The sequence below is a fragment of the Callorhinchus milii genome, unplaced genomic scaffold, assembly GCF_018977255.1.
Source record: "Callorhinchus milii isolate IMCB2004 unplaced genomic scaffold, IMCB_Cmil_1.0 Scaffold1, whole genome shotgun sequence".
Taxonomy (NCBI): domain Eukaryota; kingdom Metazoa; phylum Chordata; class Chondrichthyes; order Chimaeriformes; family Callorhinchidae; genus Callorhinchus; species Callorhinchus milii.
In genome coordinates this window covers 117,148,630-117,163,926 of record NW_024704742.1, presented here as the reverse complement: position 1 = coordinate 117,163,926, position 15,297 = coordinate 117,148,630, and the positions used below count along the sequence as shown (strand labels likewise).

The 15,297-nt window shown below is 40.3% G+C and overlaps 1 protein-coding gene across 1 annotated transcript in view; it reads right to left on the bottom strand.

Moving 5' to 3' along the window:
• Positions 1 to 15,297, bottom strand: part of sv2ca (synaptic vesicle glycoprotein 2Ca) — a 102,537-nt gene that overhangs the window by 29,061 nt on the left and 58,179 nt on the right. The window contains exons 4-5 of the mRNA XM_007905372.1: positions 12,251 to 12,431; positions 6,472 to 6,623 (exon numbers count right to left, since the gene is read on the bottom strand). Coding sequence (XP_007903563.1) covers positions 6,472 to 6,623; positions 12,251 to 12,431 — 333 coding nt within the window. The remainder of the gene's footprint in view (positions 1 to 6,471; positions 6,624 to 12,250; positions 12,432 to 15,297) is intronic.

Sequence of the window (15,297 nt, the reverse complement as noted above, 5' to 3'; positions counted from 1 at the left end):
CAATATAGTCAAGATGAAAAGCGCTATTAAAATTTTATGATTGGGTCATAAATCAGACAGTCACCAAACAGGGTGAAACATTTGGCACAAATCAGGCACAGAATGGAATTGCAAAGGTTCCATCTGAAGGAAACAACAGACTTTATTGAAGCCACTTTAGATGATTCTGACTAAAGTTGGAGTTGGCAGCCTGTTGGTGAGAGGGGGAAGAGCAATAATAAATAATAATCTGCATTTGGTATAGTGCCTTGTCACATCATTCAAACATCCCAACGTTTCTCATAGGATTCATTGCAAAGTGAATTTTGAAGCATTCTATTGGGATTAAGAATTCTAATACAATAGTAGGAACATCAGGCTGATGTATTTGATCAGCTCTGTCAATACACTTCTCTAGTCCAATCATCCTATGTGTCATGTGTAAACCATGTGTATAGAGAGAATTACAGGTGTCCTTAATTTTGTCATCAACAACTGAATTTATTAATTATGAAATCAAAAAAAAATCCTTTTCATACGTTGTTTAATATATAAATAGGGCCCCTGTAATTTCTTCATACACATGGTAAATTCAGTGCACTACACCATTCACTGAACAGATTTTATGAAGTGTGCTTTGCTGAAATTGCCAGCAGTTTCTCCAAGGGACAACAATCTTAATTTTTGTATTTGGTACAGAACCTTGTCACATCAGGAGGATGTCTCAAAGTGTTTCACAGGATTGAACTGTAAAGTGTAGCGACTGTATTTTATAGGCAAATGCGACAGCCAATTTGTTCACAGCAATGATCCCTGAATGACGGGACCAACTGCAAAAGGTAGAGAGATAATTAATATTCTTGTTGTGTTAATACATTGTGGAGTTCAGAGCATCACAAAAATTGGGTTATTCTGAAGGAAAGGCCCATGGCAATTTTTTCGGACTTCCAGCTACCTTGAAGCTTAAATTGAAATGGTGAGGTTGGGGAAGAGGTGGGGAGATGGCTTTTGTGGACTCTGATGTTATTTTTGTGATTGAAACAGACAATTTCATATAGCGTTTATGGTACACTGGTTTTGTGTACCTGTCAAAGTTGCTATTCTATACTGCAAAGTGCATAACACGGTGCCTGGCCGATTAAACCTCACTTGAATAAAACAGTAATGGACATTTATCACCAAAAGGCAAATTGACCACTTATATGTTTGTAGATTATGCCACTTGGACAACAGGCTTTGGGTTACATGTCTGTATAAGGAGACAGCACTTTCTTTCTGCGCGAGGAAGAAAAACACTATAAGGGGATGCATGTTTTTAGTATGCTGATATTGCTGACATATGATAACTTGACATTTATCATTGACATCATGTGATGAGCACTTGTGTTTTGACATGATTTACATCAGTGGAACCAGGTTTATCAGACATTTTTCTCATGATGATGGTGCCCCTTTTATAATAATAATAATCCTTGCATTTGATATAGCGCTTTTCACCTCTTCTCAACATCTCAAAGTGCTTCACAGAATAGACTGTAAAGTGAATTGACTGTATATTTGTGGGCGAAATTTGTGAGCAAAGGATACTACATTCATTCCCTTGAACTCATTCCAATCAATTGGTAAAGCCATGAATTAACTTAACACAAGTAAGATAACTTGCTGAGACAGGGCAAAGGTCAATCCTCTCATGTGACATCAACTTAAGGACCTAATTTCATTAACTACTGACCTTAGTCACCACCAGCTCTGCTCTCTGGTACATAAATTATTCCTGACAAGATTGAAAATACCTCTTTGATGAAGCATGTAGAGAGACCTCTGTATTGTTGAGAATCTGTGATTGAGTCAGGAGTCTGTCCATCCACATAGCCCCAGTACAATAAAGAGAAACTCACTCAATGATAGATCCTGACAGTAGTGCACTAAAGCAGCATGAAATTTGACCACCTGGTAAGGTGTTCCAATACATCTCTGACAATCAGAAAAATAAATTCTCTGTTAACCCCAATAAAATCTCCACTGGGCAAAAGGCAAGAGCAATAAACTAACCAGCAGCAGGATACTATTCACCAATGACTTGGAAAATATCCTTTTATGATCAACTTTCAATTCAGTTTTCCTTCTGTATTCAAAAAAGATTATTTTATTACATTTTTCGCTCCCTATGTGTTAACGGGGAAGAAGTTACATGAAGCACAATGAGACATCTTTTTGACAAGAGTGACATTACATAAATGTAAATTGTTGCTGTTGTTGTCCTAGGAGATCTAATAGCACATTGATCACTAACACTAGGTATCAAATATACAGTCAATTCACTTTACAGTATATTCTGTTAAGCGCTTTGGGACATCTAGAAGACGTGAAAAGCGCTATATCAAATGCAAGGATTATTATTATTATCTTTTCCTCAATAATGATAATGGGAAATCCTATAACATAACATAACTAAAGATCAGGAGGCTAACCTAGTTAACTCCGCTGTTTTGACTTCTCTATTTAATTGCTTTATGTCCCCCACCCTGCCCACCTCACCATTAGCGGTCGAGCATTCAGCTTTTCTGCACTCACCCTCTGGAAATCCATCCCAGAATCCCTTCACCTCAGCCTCTCCCTTGCCAACTTCAAGGCCCATCTCAAGATTGCTTTTTGATTCCAACCCCTCTTGATTCCAACCTTCAGATCAGGCCAGGAGCAAACCCTTAACCGTCCAACACCTTGGGAGACCTGCAGCAGGCCGGAGCCTGTTGAGCGGAGGGAGCAGACATGTTGATAGGGGTCAATAGGTCAGAGATGTAGGTGGGGGTAAGGCTGTGGAGGGCCTTGAAAGTGAGGACAAGAATTTTGAATTCTATCCTCTTAGGGATGGGAGCCAGTGGAGCCGGCGAGGGTGGAGGTGATGGGGTCACAGAGCCTGATGCAGGAGAGAACATGAGCTGCAGAGTTCTAGATGATTTGCAGCTTGTGGAGGGAAGAGTTGGAGAGGCCGACAAGGATGGAGTTTCCGTAATTGAGCCTTGAGGCGACGAATGCGTGCGTGTATGAGGGTTTCGGTAGCCTGAGGGGTGAGGCAGTGGTGAAGTCGGGCAATGTTGTGGAGGTGGGGGAAAGCAGAGCGGGTCATGGCAGGGATATGGGGGAGAAAGGGCAGTTGAGGGTCGAACAAGTCGCCCAGGTTCCTAATTGGCTCGGTGAGGTGGAGTGTGCAATCGTGGATGCTAATGCTGCCAGTGCCTGAGGTGCTAAGGTACTGGTGTGAGCCAATCAAGAGGGCCTCGGTCTTGCTGACATTCAGCTGTAGAAAGTTGACTGTCATCCAGGATTTGATGTCAGACAGATAGTCTGTCAGGACGTCATTTGTCCTGGAATCGAGAGTGGAGGCAGAGAGATAGAGTTGGGTGTCATTCACGTACATGTGGAAGTTGACCCCATGTCTGCAGATGATGTCACCAAGGGGGAGCATGTAGAGGTTGAAGAGGAGAACCCTGAGGAACACTACGTGAGACTTTGCAGGGGCTAGAAGAGAAGCCATTGGCAGAGACAAATTGGAGATATTTTGAGAGATAAGACCTGAATCATTCAAAGACAGAACCTTGAAGATTGAGGTGAGAGAAGAGGCATTGGAGGAGGATGGAGTTGCCCATGGTATCGAAGGGAGCAGAGAGATCGAGGAGGATGAAGAGGCAGAGGAAGCCCTGGTCACAGATGGACAAAATGTCATTTGTCACCTTGACTGATCCAGTTTCCACGCTGTGAGCAGCAAGGAAACCGGATTGGAGGGGCTCGTGAAGGTAGTGGTAGGAGAGAAATGAGCGAAGCTGGGAAGCAACGACTCTTTCAAGGACCTTTGAAAGAAAAGGGAGGCTGGAGATGGGCTGGTAGTTAGAGTTCACTCTCACCGACCCTCTTTATGTATTAACTAATCTTTAGAAATGTTTTAATATGGCTCAGGTTCTTTTTCTCCAGTTTGGGTTAGTGCCGAAACTCCAGGTGAGACATACTGTTGGATACAAAACAACAGTTTCCTCTCCCAAATTATTAAAAAGAATGAAATGAAAAGTATTCGACAGGGATATTTTCAACAGGAAGAGATGATGTATGAAACCTATAGGAAGCTTTCACTTGACTGAAATAATGTGATTTATCTCGAGTTCATTCTCACCAACCCTCTTTATGTATTAGCTACTTTTTAGAAATGTTTTAATATGGCTCAGGCTCTTTTTACCTCCTAGATCTCATTTTAAAAGACATTTATTTAGTGGATCACTTCAATTTTGTACATTCTGCGCTTTCATATCTTGTCTTGAAAGAGCTTGTTTTTTCTTTCAGCTGATGTGTTGGGTTTTCCCTTCCTTTATTTTACTGCCACATTACACTGACTGCATTGCTGACACTGCAAAAAATCAGTCGCTTGGAGCACTTGCATTTTGCACCATGACCTGCACCTGTCCCAGAAAACTAGGTGTCAACACTCTGACAAGCAACGTGAGGTGAAGCAACTGTGAAAATAGCAAGAGGTTCAGTATGAAAAAACGTAAGTCAGTGGGTGAATGCCCGAGCTGGTACGAGATTGAATCATGTAGGCCAGAAGGCCCCATGTTCGGTCCCTTGCGTGTGCTAAGTTTAGTTTATCTCAGCAATATGAATGCTATGATTTTCCTCATGTGCCCGAGCTAGATATAGGAAAACTCACCCTCATTGCCTAGTAACCTCTACTGGAAAGTTACTGTTTGTCAATGTTCAGTGAGAACAAAATGCTCCCTTCCTCTCATGGTTCATAACACTGTTTAGCATTTGATGGAAGATCAGGTAAGTTATAGTAGGACAGCCAGGACACATGAAACTGTTTCTGGATAGGAGTGGAGAAAACTGGGAAAAGAATAAAACGGCCAATTCCAACCAATTTTGACTTTGGTGAAGTTGGCCAGTCCCTTTAAACATAAAACTTGGTGCAATGTAGTTTGTGTTCCTCTCCCAGGAATTTCCAAATGGTTCTTTCTATCCATGAGTATGTTCCATTATTTTTTTTCAAAAGGGGAGGGGTTATATCCCTTAGTTAATATTTTATCTTTGCACTTCTGAAACAAGCCATACATTCCTGCAGCCTTGTTCAGCTGGGAGAACAAAGTAGACGGTGACACACATTATCCCATGGCTTCCATAATTCTGCTCACTGATCCATCTAGCAGCCCAAACCAAGACAAGTGGCCTGGTTGTTTTTGCTGCTGTTCCTGTACAGTAAGGGGCTGTAACTGGTGACCTGATTGAAAGCTGCAAATGTCATTCCCGGTGGAGATAATGAGCTCAAGCGACAAGTAGCTCTGGACTTAAAGCTGCCACCATCTGCCTGGGTGGGAGGGAGGTGCTGAGCTCCCCGCTCTCCTGGTTGCTAAATCTTACAAGAATTATTACTTTCTGAGCTTCTCTACAGGCCGAAAATAATGAACAATACATTACAAAGGAAATGGTCTAGCTCTTAGCATTTGATTTTGTGTGTATTTCAATCCAGTGGAATTGACTATAATTCAGATGTAAAATAACACAAAGGCAATAGCGTGTGGATAATCAATTACGGCATGTCGCATGCTAAGTGGAAGAGTACCATCAAAGCAAGAGGATTACACACTAGGTTAGGGACTATCCCTTCACCTCTGGGGCACGATTTGAAATCCAGCTCAGAAGGAAGGCATGAAAGGCTCTGTTCTCTGGTGGCTTTTAAGGGGTCCTAAATAACAAGGGTTCAGTGCTTTCAGTCCAATTCCCATTCCACCAAACAAAATTACCGTCATGTTTCACAACTGACTGAAAATGTGCCTTTAGGCCTCCTTCCTTTCTCTCTTCTACGTTAAAGGAGAGAAATTCCACTCATTGCTTTTGAAAAGCTGTGTTATGCAACAAGCTGCTAAGGATGCATGGAACATGACTTCCGTAGACCGAAATTCTATTGAATGTAAGATAATGAAAATAATAATCCTTACATTTAATATAGTGCCTTTCACATCAGAAAGACATCTCAAAGCACTTGATAAGATTTACTGCAAAGCGTAGTGACTGTCTATTTTGAAGGCTAGCATGTATGCAGAATGCCTACTAGAAGATCATTTTGTCTTAAATGTTTAAGACTATGTAGAATTGTTCTAAGTTCAACCTCAGTTTGGAAATTAGAGCTTTTTAAGACCTGTAGAAACTAGCTTCTACAGGTCTTAAGAAGCACCCGTTTCCAAACTGAGGAAATATGCTGTGAGCACTATTGCATCTATAACCATAACCTGTAACCTCCAAAACTGTTCCCAAGAATATACATATTTTTTGAATGTGTTCCCTGAAAGAGTATCATTGTTTCTCTTAGGAGCCTGATTCATCCACTCCACATCTCCCCACCCCCAATCCCCCCCCTCATACCTCTCAACTCATGCAGACACACAAAACATCCAGCACTGTGTGCAGCATTTAGGTGACTGCAGGCCATTCATGCTCTTGTTGTCCTACCGTAGTGAGGGATGATGGCCCAAGCCATGGCCGATGCATAGATCCCTCCGATCATCCAGAACATGCAGAGCCAGCTCAAGTGCTCCCCACGCTTCTCCCGAGCCAGGACCTCAGCAAAATAGGTGAATACCACTGGAACTGCTCCTCCAATCCTGGGTTATCAAAACGAGACACATACTGAGGTTAGGCTTCAGGGAAAAGGTACAATTAATTGTACACCTCATTGTTTTCTCTTGCACGTGAATGTAATTATGTTATCACTGATTGTAAAGCCCAAATTATAGGATGAGTGCAGTGACTCCCAGTGAGGCATTATATCACAAATGCTGCATTATTCTGACTCAGTGGAATTCTTTAATGCCATGAATCTCTGGTGCATCATCTCAGACAAAATATTTAACATTTGCAAGCTTTCAGAAACTCACCTTCCTCTTTCACACATAAATACACAGAATCAATTCACTCTCTGCCCCTATAGAACTCTGAATCATAAAATTACCTTATATTTTTAAGATGTCCTTGTGCTACCTACTGCATTCTCATTGAAAAATGTACTTGTATACATTTTACAGGAAATTCCCATAGGTATGAGGAGATCTGTCATTTAAATTTACCACAATTTTGCATCTGGCTTTGCCTTATTGAATGCCCTTCATAGCTGCTGCACTTTCTAAGCTGACCGGGGAGTTATTTCAGTTACCCGCAAAAATAACCTTTTGGAGAGACAGTGCGGTGTGCAAGTTTCCACATGGACCAATCCAGATTCGGACACTAAAAAAAATGTTGGCTTTCTTTCTCCATTTAAGAGACAAATTATCAATAACCTCTCTCATTTTGTCGAATTAGAACTGTCAATATTTAGATAAATGACTAAAATACTTAACTAATTCCAGGGTTGATAGAATGCACTATAATAAAAGAATTGTCACGGACGATTTACTGAATTTGAGGTGAGGTTTACAAAGAGATACAGTTAATGTCTTATCCAGATCTCTGTCAATTACACACAAACATTTTTTTATTCTCACTTACTCTCTTTTAAAATAATATTCCAATAATGGTTAGTGCACAGGATTGTGAAGTTGGAATCCGTAGCACATCCACAGAGAATGGTTTGTTCACAGATATTTATATTCAGTGGAATTGTCTTGCTTATATTCTCCTTTTGATGTGTAAGCAGAATTCCCACATCTTCTATCCAGTATTCTGTGCTGGGATATTACTGGGATGCTCAGTAATCTCAATGCCCCTGGGTTTCGGGAGAAGAAAAAAGCAGGCAGCACTCCCACATCTGATCAATATCAAGTCATCTCTGTTCCAAAGGGTAAGGGGAGGATCAGTCTTTGCTGTGATGTGCCCACAGCCTCACAGCTTGATAACATTCATTGTCTAGACTCAAACATGAAAATGGCTATTTCAGTGAGGTAGCCGAGGGCAGCCAATATGAGTCAGTCCTTGCAGGAGAGAAGGATATAAAAATTTCAATGGAGCAGGAAAGGTGCCAAATAAGACACATTGAAGGAGAGTTGGAGATTTAAAAATGTATGCTTATAGACAGAGGATCACTCAAGGGCCTGACCTACACTGGATAATGAAATGCATAAATCAGGCTCTGAAAGAGACACTCAATATGAAAACAATGTAGCTTACATCACAAATGTGGAGACACTTCCATGAGGTTAGCACATTGCTGGGAACGAGAAACTTTGAATAATGATGTGATTCTCTGTGTTGAGTGCCTCACTTTTGTGTGCAGTGGCTAAACATTCAGTGAACCTTTTGCATCTTAGCAACTCGCAGTGTGGGTATTCTAAATATGAAATAATAGCCTCTTCAGCCTTGGAATTACAACTTTGAACACTACAATATAGGAAAGGATTCTATGTCACAGCTCCAGCGAGCAGCAGGCATCTTTGTGAATTCTGTTTTTATTTCAAGTTTTTTGACAACTGGGAGTTTTGATCATTTCAGTTTTTCAATCTCCACCGCATTGCAGTTACATCATGAAATCATGCCCTTGTGTTCACATAATATATATAAATAAATATCTACACAAACAAACAAACAAGCAAACAAATAAATAAATAGAATAATACTTGCATTTGATGATGCGCCTTATCTCATTAAGAATGACATTTTTTTTACTGTTACAGTTTCGCTTTGACTCCCTAAAATGCATTATTTAATTTCTCTTCAGATTACCTGCATGGGAATTTCTCCCATCAGCCATTGCAGGGGTCAGCCTGGCTCAGTTGGCAGCAGTCTCAACTCTGAGTCAGAAGGTTGTGGGTTCAAGCACCACCTCGGAACGCTGAACTCACAGCCTAGGCTGACAATTCATTACAGTGCTGGCAGCCCAAGCTGACAATTCAATATATTGCTGCATTGCTGGAGGTGCCATCCTTCAGATGAGACATTAAACCGAGGTACTGTTTGCCTATTCAGGTAGAAGTTAAAGATCCTCAGGCACTATTTGAAATCTCGTCTCCAAGCTAACAATTTCCCAGATTAAATTAGTCATTCCTTTCATAGCTGTTTGTGAGACATTGATTGCTGTGTCCAAAATGACTGCAACATTCGCCTACAAATACACAATCACTACACTTTACAGTAAATGATGTGAATTGCCTAAGACGTCCTCCTGATATGAACAGAGCTGTATCAAAGGCAAGGATTATTATGTAGATCTTCATGCAGTGCTGGCAAAATCCTTGATCCCTGGTCCTTGATTTATGAGATATAATTTTTAGTGCATGCCGGATTTTTTACGTTGGGCATGATAACCCTCCGTTACAGAATGGTACTCTGACCTTGGCAAGCAATGTAATTGATAGTGGGAATAAGGCGTTAGTGTAAAAATTCAACTCTTCAAATGTTAGCATTGAAATTTTTTTATTGCCTGCAACAAATAAAAACAGGAACTGAAGCTCATCAAGCTTTTGTTAAAGGCCATTAAGCGCCAATCTGTTGTAAATTTTGCATTTGTCAAAGTACGCAGAGCAGAGTATTTTAATGCCAGCACTGTTTGCTTGGATGATATTGAATGTGGCAGGTTGGGAGTGAAGTTGCAGAAGTGGAGGTAGAGTGGGCATGGGAGTGTTAGCGAAAGTGGAAGTGGAATGAGTGTGGATTGGGAGCAAAAGTGGGTTAGAAATGGAAGCAGTCAATGGACTAAATAACAGGTGGTGTACAGGTATGTCAGGCTGGGAGAGGGGATGAATGGGAGGTGGGCTGGGTTGGGTGAATGAGATAATAAGGTGAAAGGTGGGAGTTGGGGTGGATGGGTGGTTGGCTGGTACGGATAATAATATTAATCCTTGCATTTGATATAGCACCTTATCATGTAGTTGAGACAACTCAAAGCGCTTCAGAGTATATATTCTAAAGTGAATGTTTGTTTGTTTGTTTGTTTGTTTATTTATTTATTTAAAGCAGTTATTATCTCCAGAAAGTGATCCGCCAATTGGCTAACAGCCGGATTTCTTCTTAATGCTAGGTAAACAGAAGCGTGTGGAGTGAGGAAACTTGCCTGAGGTTTCGCCGAAAGGATATGGGCTAGGAATGGAGATAGGCTTGGAGGGGTATCATAGAATCATAGAATTATACAGCACAGAAGGAGGCCATTTGGCCCATCGTGTCTGTGCTGGCTCTTTGAAAAGAGCTTCCAATTCAATCCCTCTCCTCCGCTCTCTCCCCATAGCCCTGCAAACTTGTCCTCCCCAAATAATTATCTACTTCTCTCTTAAAAGTTGTTATCAAATCGGATTCCACCACGCTTTCAGGAAATGCATTCCAGATCCGAACAACTCGCTGTGTGAAAAAATTTCTCCTCACCTCCCCTCTGTTTCTTTTAACAACTATTTTAAATCGGTGTCCTCCGGTTACTGGCCCACCCACCAGTGTAAATAGTTTCTCCACTGGATGGTAGAATAGGATGGGGTGAGCTGGAAAATGATCAAAACGGAGGGAGGGAGGACTGTGAGGGATTGGGCCAGCAGATGGCTGGGATGTTGGGATATGTGAACACTTAAAATTAAAAACAATACTTGTTAGATTGTAACAACAGACTGCAGCACAAATTTGGTGCATTAGCAGGAGCACTGCACAACATAATCTGATGTCAACTTCAAGGCACACACTCAATGCATCACAATTCTAATATGCTTAAGTGCACATGCAATTCCCCAAGGTGCATTTCCCCAGATATATATATTCACTGTAATGATTTGCTGCAAACACATACGGAATCAATCTGAAATTTACTTTAAATGGTTTTACAGTAAGCAAAATGTATCAACAATATCACCCCCACCTCTGAGGGAATACATGTTTGTTCCATCACAGGACTTTTAACAATGTTCAAGAAATTCTTGCAATTATATTCTGTACTTTATGTTTTATTCACTTCTCTCCCACGTGTCAGCCTGGCTCAAATGGTAGTACTCTTGTTCTGAATCTGAAGGTTATAAACGTATCAGCACCTTGGGACGTCCTCCCGATGTGCAAGGTGCTATACAAATGTAATTTTTTGTTGTTATAAGTTCAGGTCTTAAGATGTTTGAGTTCACAGTCTACGTGTAATGCTTTGCTCGAGTTACCATCCTTCAAATGAGACATTAACCTGAGGTCTGGTCTGGCTGTATAGATGGGTGTTAAAGATAACTTGGCACTACTAGAAAGGAGAATGGCATTTCTGTGGAGTCCCATAGCACATTATTTAGAGCCTCGCCTCGCAAGCGAGTGGACCCTGGCTCGATTCCTGGTCAGGGCGAAATCTTAGGCAAGTTTTCTTACTCTATACCCCTCTGCTTACCCTGCAGTAAGTGCGAACTTGTGTTTTAGTCAATTGGCAGATCGCTTTCCTGAGGAATAAAATCCCCTCCAAAATAAATAAATAATAATTTGGTCACTCAATCCGCAACCCACACACCTGTATGCAATTGACTATCATTTAACATAATTTTCAATATGATCTAATACCTAAATAACAAAAGTGGAGGCCAGGAAAAGAGAGTGACTGTCAGATAACTTGTTCCTGATCTTTTTTCCCAGATCCGGTACCAATATTTAGGCAATGGCAATTGAGGAAAAAGTGGTTCAAAGGCCTTGTGCCTTCTCAAAGCGTATAACATCATGGACTGCTTAAGTGTCCTTTTTTTCGAGGTGGACCTTGTTTTATTCCAGCAAAGGAATTCCTTACTCAGATTTTTATAGGCAACAATAGGCATGAATTTTAATGAGATACTGCTTGTACTATAGGGGCTAATTTCTCACTGAATTTCTGCGTGAAACCTCCTTCCAGTAATCAAATGTAATAATAATGATCATTGCATTTGATACTATGCCTTATCACACTATTAAAATGTCACAAAGTGCTTCACAGGATTGCACTGTAAAGTGATGTAACTTTGTATTTATAGGCGAACACATTAGCCAATTTCACACAACAACTACCAACAAACAGTCAGAAGGTTAATGGTCAATTTTATCAGGAGACTGTTGGCCGGGGACACTGGGAGAAACACCCTTCTCTCTTTGACTCGTGCCATGAGAATTTTTATATCACCTGAACAAATATATGTCACTCACTCACACTGCTTCAAAATAGATTGTTTCATATGGAGTTCCAACATGACAGCATGACATCCTTCTACTTTCCATAATAAGGGATCCCATTAGAAATTGTCACATATTACACTTCTGTTTAAGTGACAGCTTGCCAGCGTTCGGGGAATGAAAACCTTAGTAGGAGATGGAATAACAAGCCAGCCAATCTTACCCAAATCCAGCGAAGAATCGACAGAAGAGGAAGAGTCCATAACCCTGGACGAAGGATGAAAGAAAAGCGAAGAACCCATTGAGGGACATGCAGATGATGAGAGATTGCCGTCGACCCATCTTGTCTGCTAATCCGCCCCAGAAAAACGCCCCCAACATCATGCCGACATACACGATACTGCCTGCAATACCGAAAAAATCTTTTTAGTTTCAAATATGAAAAATAATATTTTTCAATTATTAAACCAGTAAGTAGCCATTGATATGGTTAGTTGAAATGACATATCATTTTCAAAGCGAACTTGTTTTAGAATTTACCCCCTCAAAAGTCAACATTCGTATTTTCCGTTTCAATTTCTCCCGTTCTCTCTTCTCATTGATTCTGGACTCCTGTTCCATTGGTATCTTTTGCCCTCTAATACACCAAATAAGTGACCATCCTGTTTCCCCTGGTAATGAGTGTCAGCAGGCTAGTTAACTGAGGAAAGTTATCACAGCCAATCCTTGTCATGTCCCTCCAATGTCCTTAAAGTGCTCTGAGATGCTACCTCATGTGAAGGCTGCTATATAAATGTAAATTGTTGTTGTTACGTTAGATCTATAATAACAATATTCCTTGGATTTAATATAAGCATCTTATCACGTCTTGAGATGTCTCAAAGCTTTTCACAGGATATATTGTAATGGGAATTGACTGTATATTTTTTGGGTGAAACGCTATCCAGAAGGGGGTGCTGGATAGCTATTTTACCTTCTCTAACCTCTTGTCTTGAGGTTCCAGCGCCTTGGGACGTCCTCCCGACGTGAAAGGCGCTATACAAATGTAATCTTCTTGTTGTTGTTGTTAATTGCAGCGATCTAATTGCTGCTACAGCTAAGAACAGTTAACTCAGCACAGGGTAGAGATTATAATTGAGCTGTTCTGAGAATGCAGGACTCAGTTTCAAAATGGACAGTGGTTTACCAACTAAGCCATTGAAAGAGGTCATTACAGGATAATCTGCAGTGACGCCAGATAGGAAATGTTGAAGATGTAATTCTTCCAATGCTTCAGTCCATAAATGCAACACATGGTTTGGTATGAAGTCATGCACATCAGAATGGTTACAAGTTTGATTTCACAGACAGCAATGACATCTGACAATTAGCCTCATACTCTGTTCTTGGCGGTGAAAAAGAAACCATGTCTGGATCTCTATCCTGCAAATCTTACTCAAATGTTGGTGTTGGCTGTGAGAATAATAATCCTTACATTTAACAAAGCACATACAATGTTAACATGTCTCAAAGCACTTCATAGCTATTTGCAATTAAGTGTAGTAACCTGATACTTATGCAATGCAGCAGCCAATTTGTGACTGGAAGGGCCACAAACAACAATGACAACTTGCGTTTAAATAATGCCCTTCACCCAAGGTAGCATCTCAGACTGCTGAAACAGTTATGGAATGAATGATCAATTTATCTAGAGGATTGTTGGCCAGGACACCAGGAGAAATTCTCTTTTCTAAGACGCTCTGAGACATTAGCCTTGTGAAGGATTCTGTATAATTGTAAATTATTGTTCTCTTTTTGAATGGTGCTGTGGGATCTTTATCATAAACATGAATAGAGAGGGGACCTGAAATAAGATCTTAATTTTATATTTCACCCAAACAACAATATCCACCTCTGACAATAAAGCCCACCCCTAGTACTATACCGGAGTGTCAGCTTAGACTGCTTTTCCTATTAATAGCAAATAATTTATTTATCGCAACCATTTGCTTATTCCATCTCAGAATTTCATTTACATGGGCTTTATTGCTATGTGCAACATGATGAAAGTTAAAAAATAGGTACAAATTCCACCTGGTTCTAGAATTGCCAGATTTCTGGATTTTATTTTTTTAGCATTTCAGGGATTCCAGAATTTTGATAATTTCTTAAATGCAGTCTCAATTTAGAATTTTTTTTGTAAGTTCTCTGCCTTCAAAGTTACATCTATCTGATTTCAACAATTTGCCAAATTCTGGATTCTGTGAAATGTTACATAAATAGAGTAAATCTGTTGTAATGTCTATCTTAAGTTTCTTAGTAAATACTTTTAATGGTCAAAATGAAAAGAAAAGCTACACTCTCTGCTCTCCTCCTGTTTGGATGGCATCCATAGGTCACAACTTTCTCCCATGGGTGGAGTGGGGGTGTGGGGGTGTGGGATCTCAGCATTATGATATAGCCAGAGCAAACAGACTCTGTTAACAGATAATTAATTGTGAAATAGGACAATTAAAATAAATATCCTATTTCCCCTCCCTCCCAAGGAAAATACGATATTCGGTGTTCTAATTATCATATTGAACATCGTAGAAGCATGGAAGCGATGAATAGGAGAAGGTCATATGGTAAATGGAGATCACAAGCAATCAATCTGTTGCCTACATAGTACATAGCCTCCTAATCCCACTTCCCCGCCCTCTCACCGTGTCCCTTAGTATTTGTAGGAACATGGAGCATTTATTGCCACCATATTTAACTACCGCGAGTATATCAATATTATAATGCAGCTAGAAACTAAAGAAACTAATTGAATCTAGTAAAGCTATGGCAATTAGACAAAACTAAACCTGTTGTACACTTCTGCCCAAGTGCTTTGTGTTTTGATCGACCTGTGTATGATTAAGTGGGAGGAAGAATCCTGGGTGCATTGTAGAGATTTTACCAGATGCTTGGTAGATTACAATAGGGAGCATTCTAAATGCTATGCTTTAAGAAGAAGACCCTCTAAATAACCATTACTCTTTGCTGAGCATAATGTCAAAAGATAACAATGTGAAATATTTCACTGACAATCCTGGACCATGTAATCCTGTTGGCTTTTCTGATAAGCTATCTATCATAGTAGTTCTCAACTGTTCTCAGAATAGTCTGAAGATCACATCAATTCTTTAGAAAGCCCAGGACACATTTCCATCGATTTCACCTTGGTATATCTAACCCTCTTTAAAGACTCTATTCTCCAAGGCATTGTGTTGTGGTAAGTTTCGATTTCCTATTTTTCACATTGAC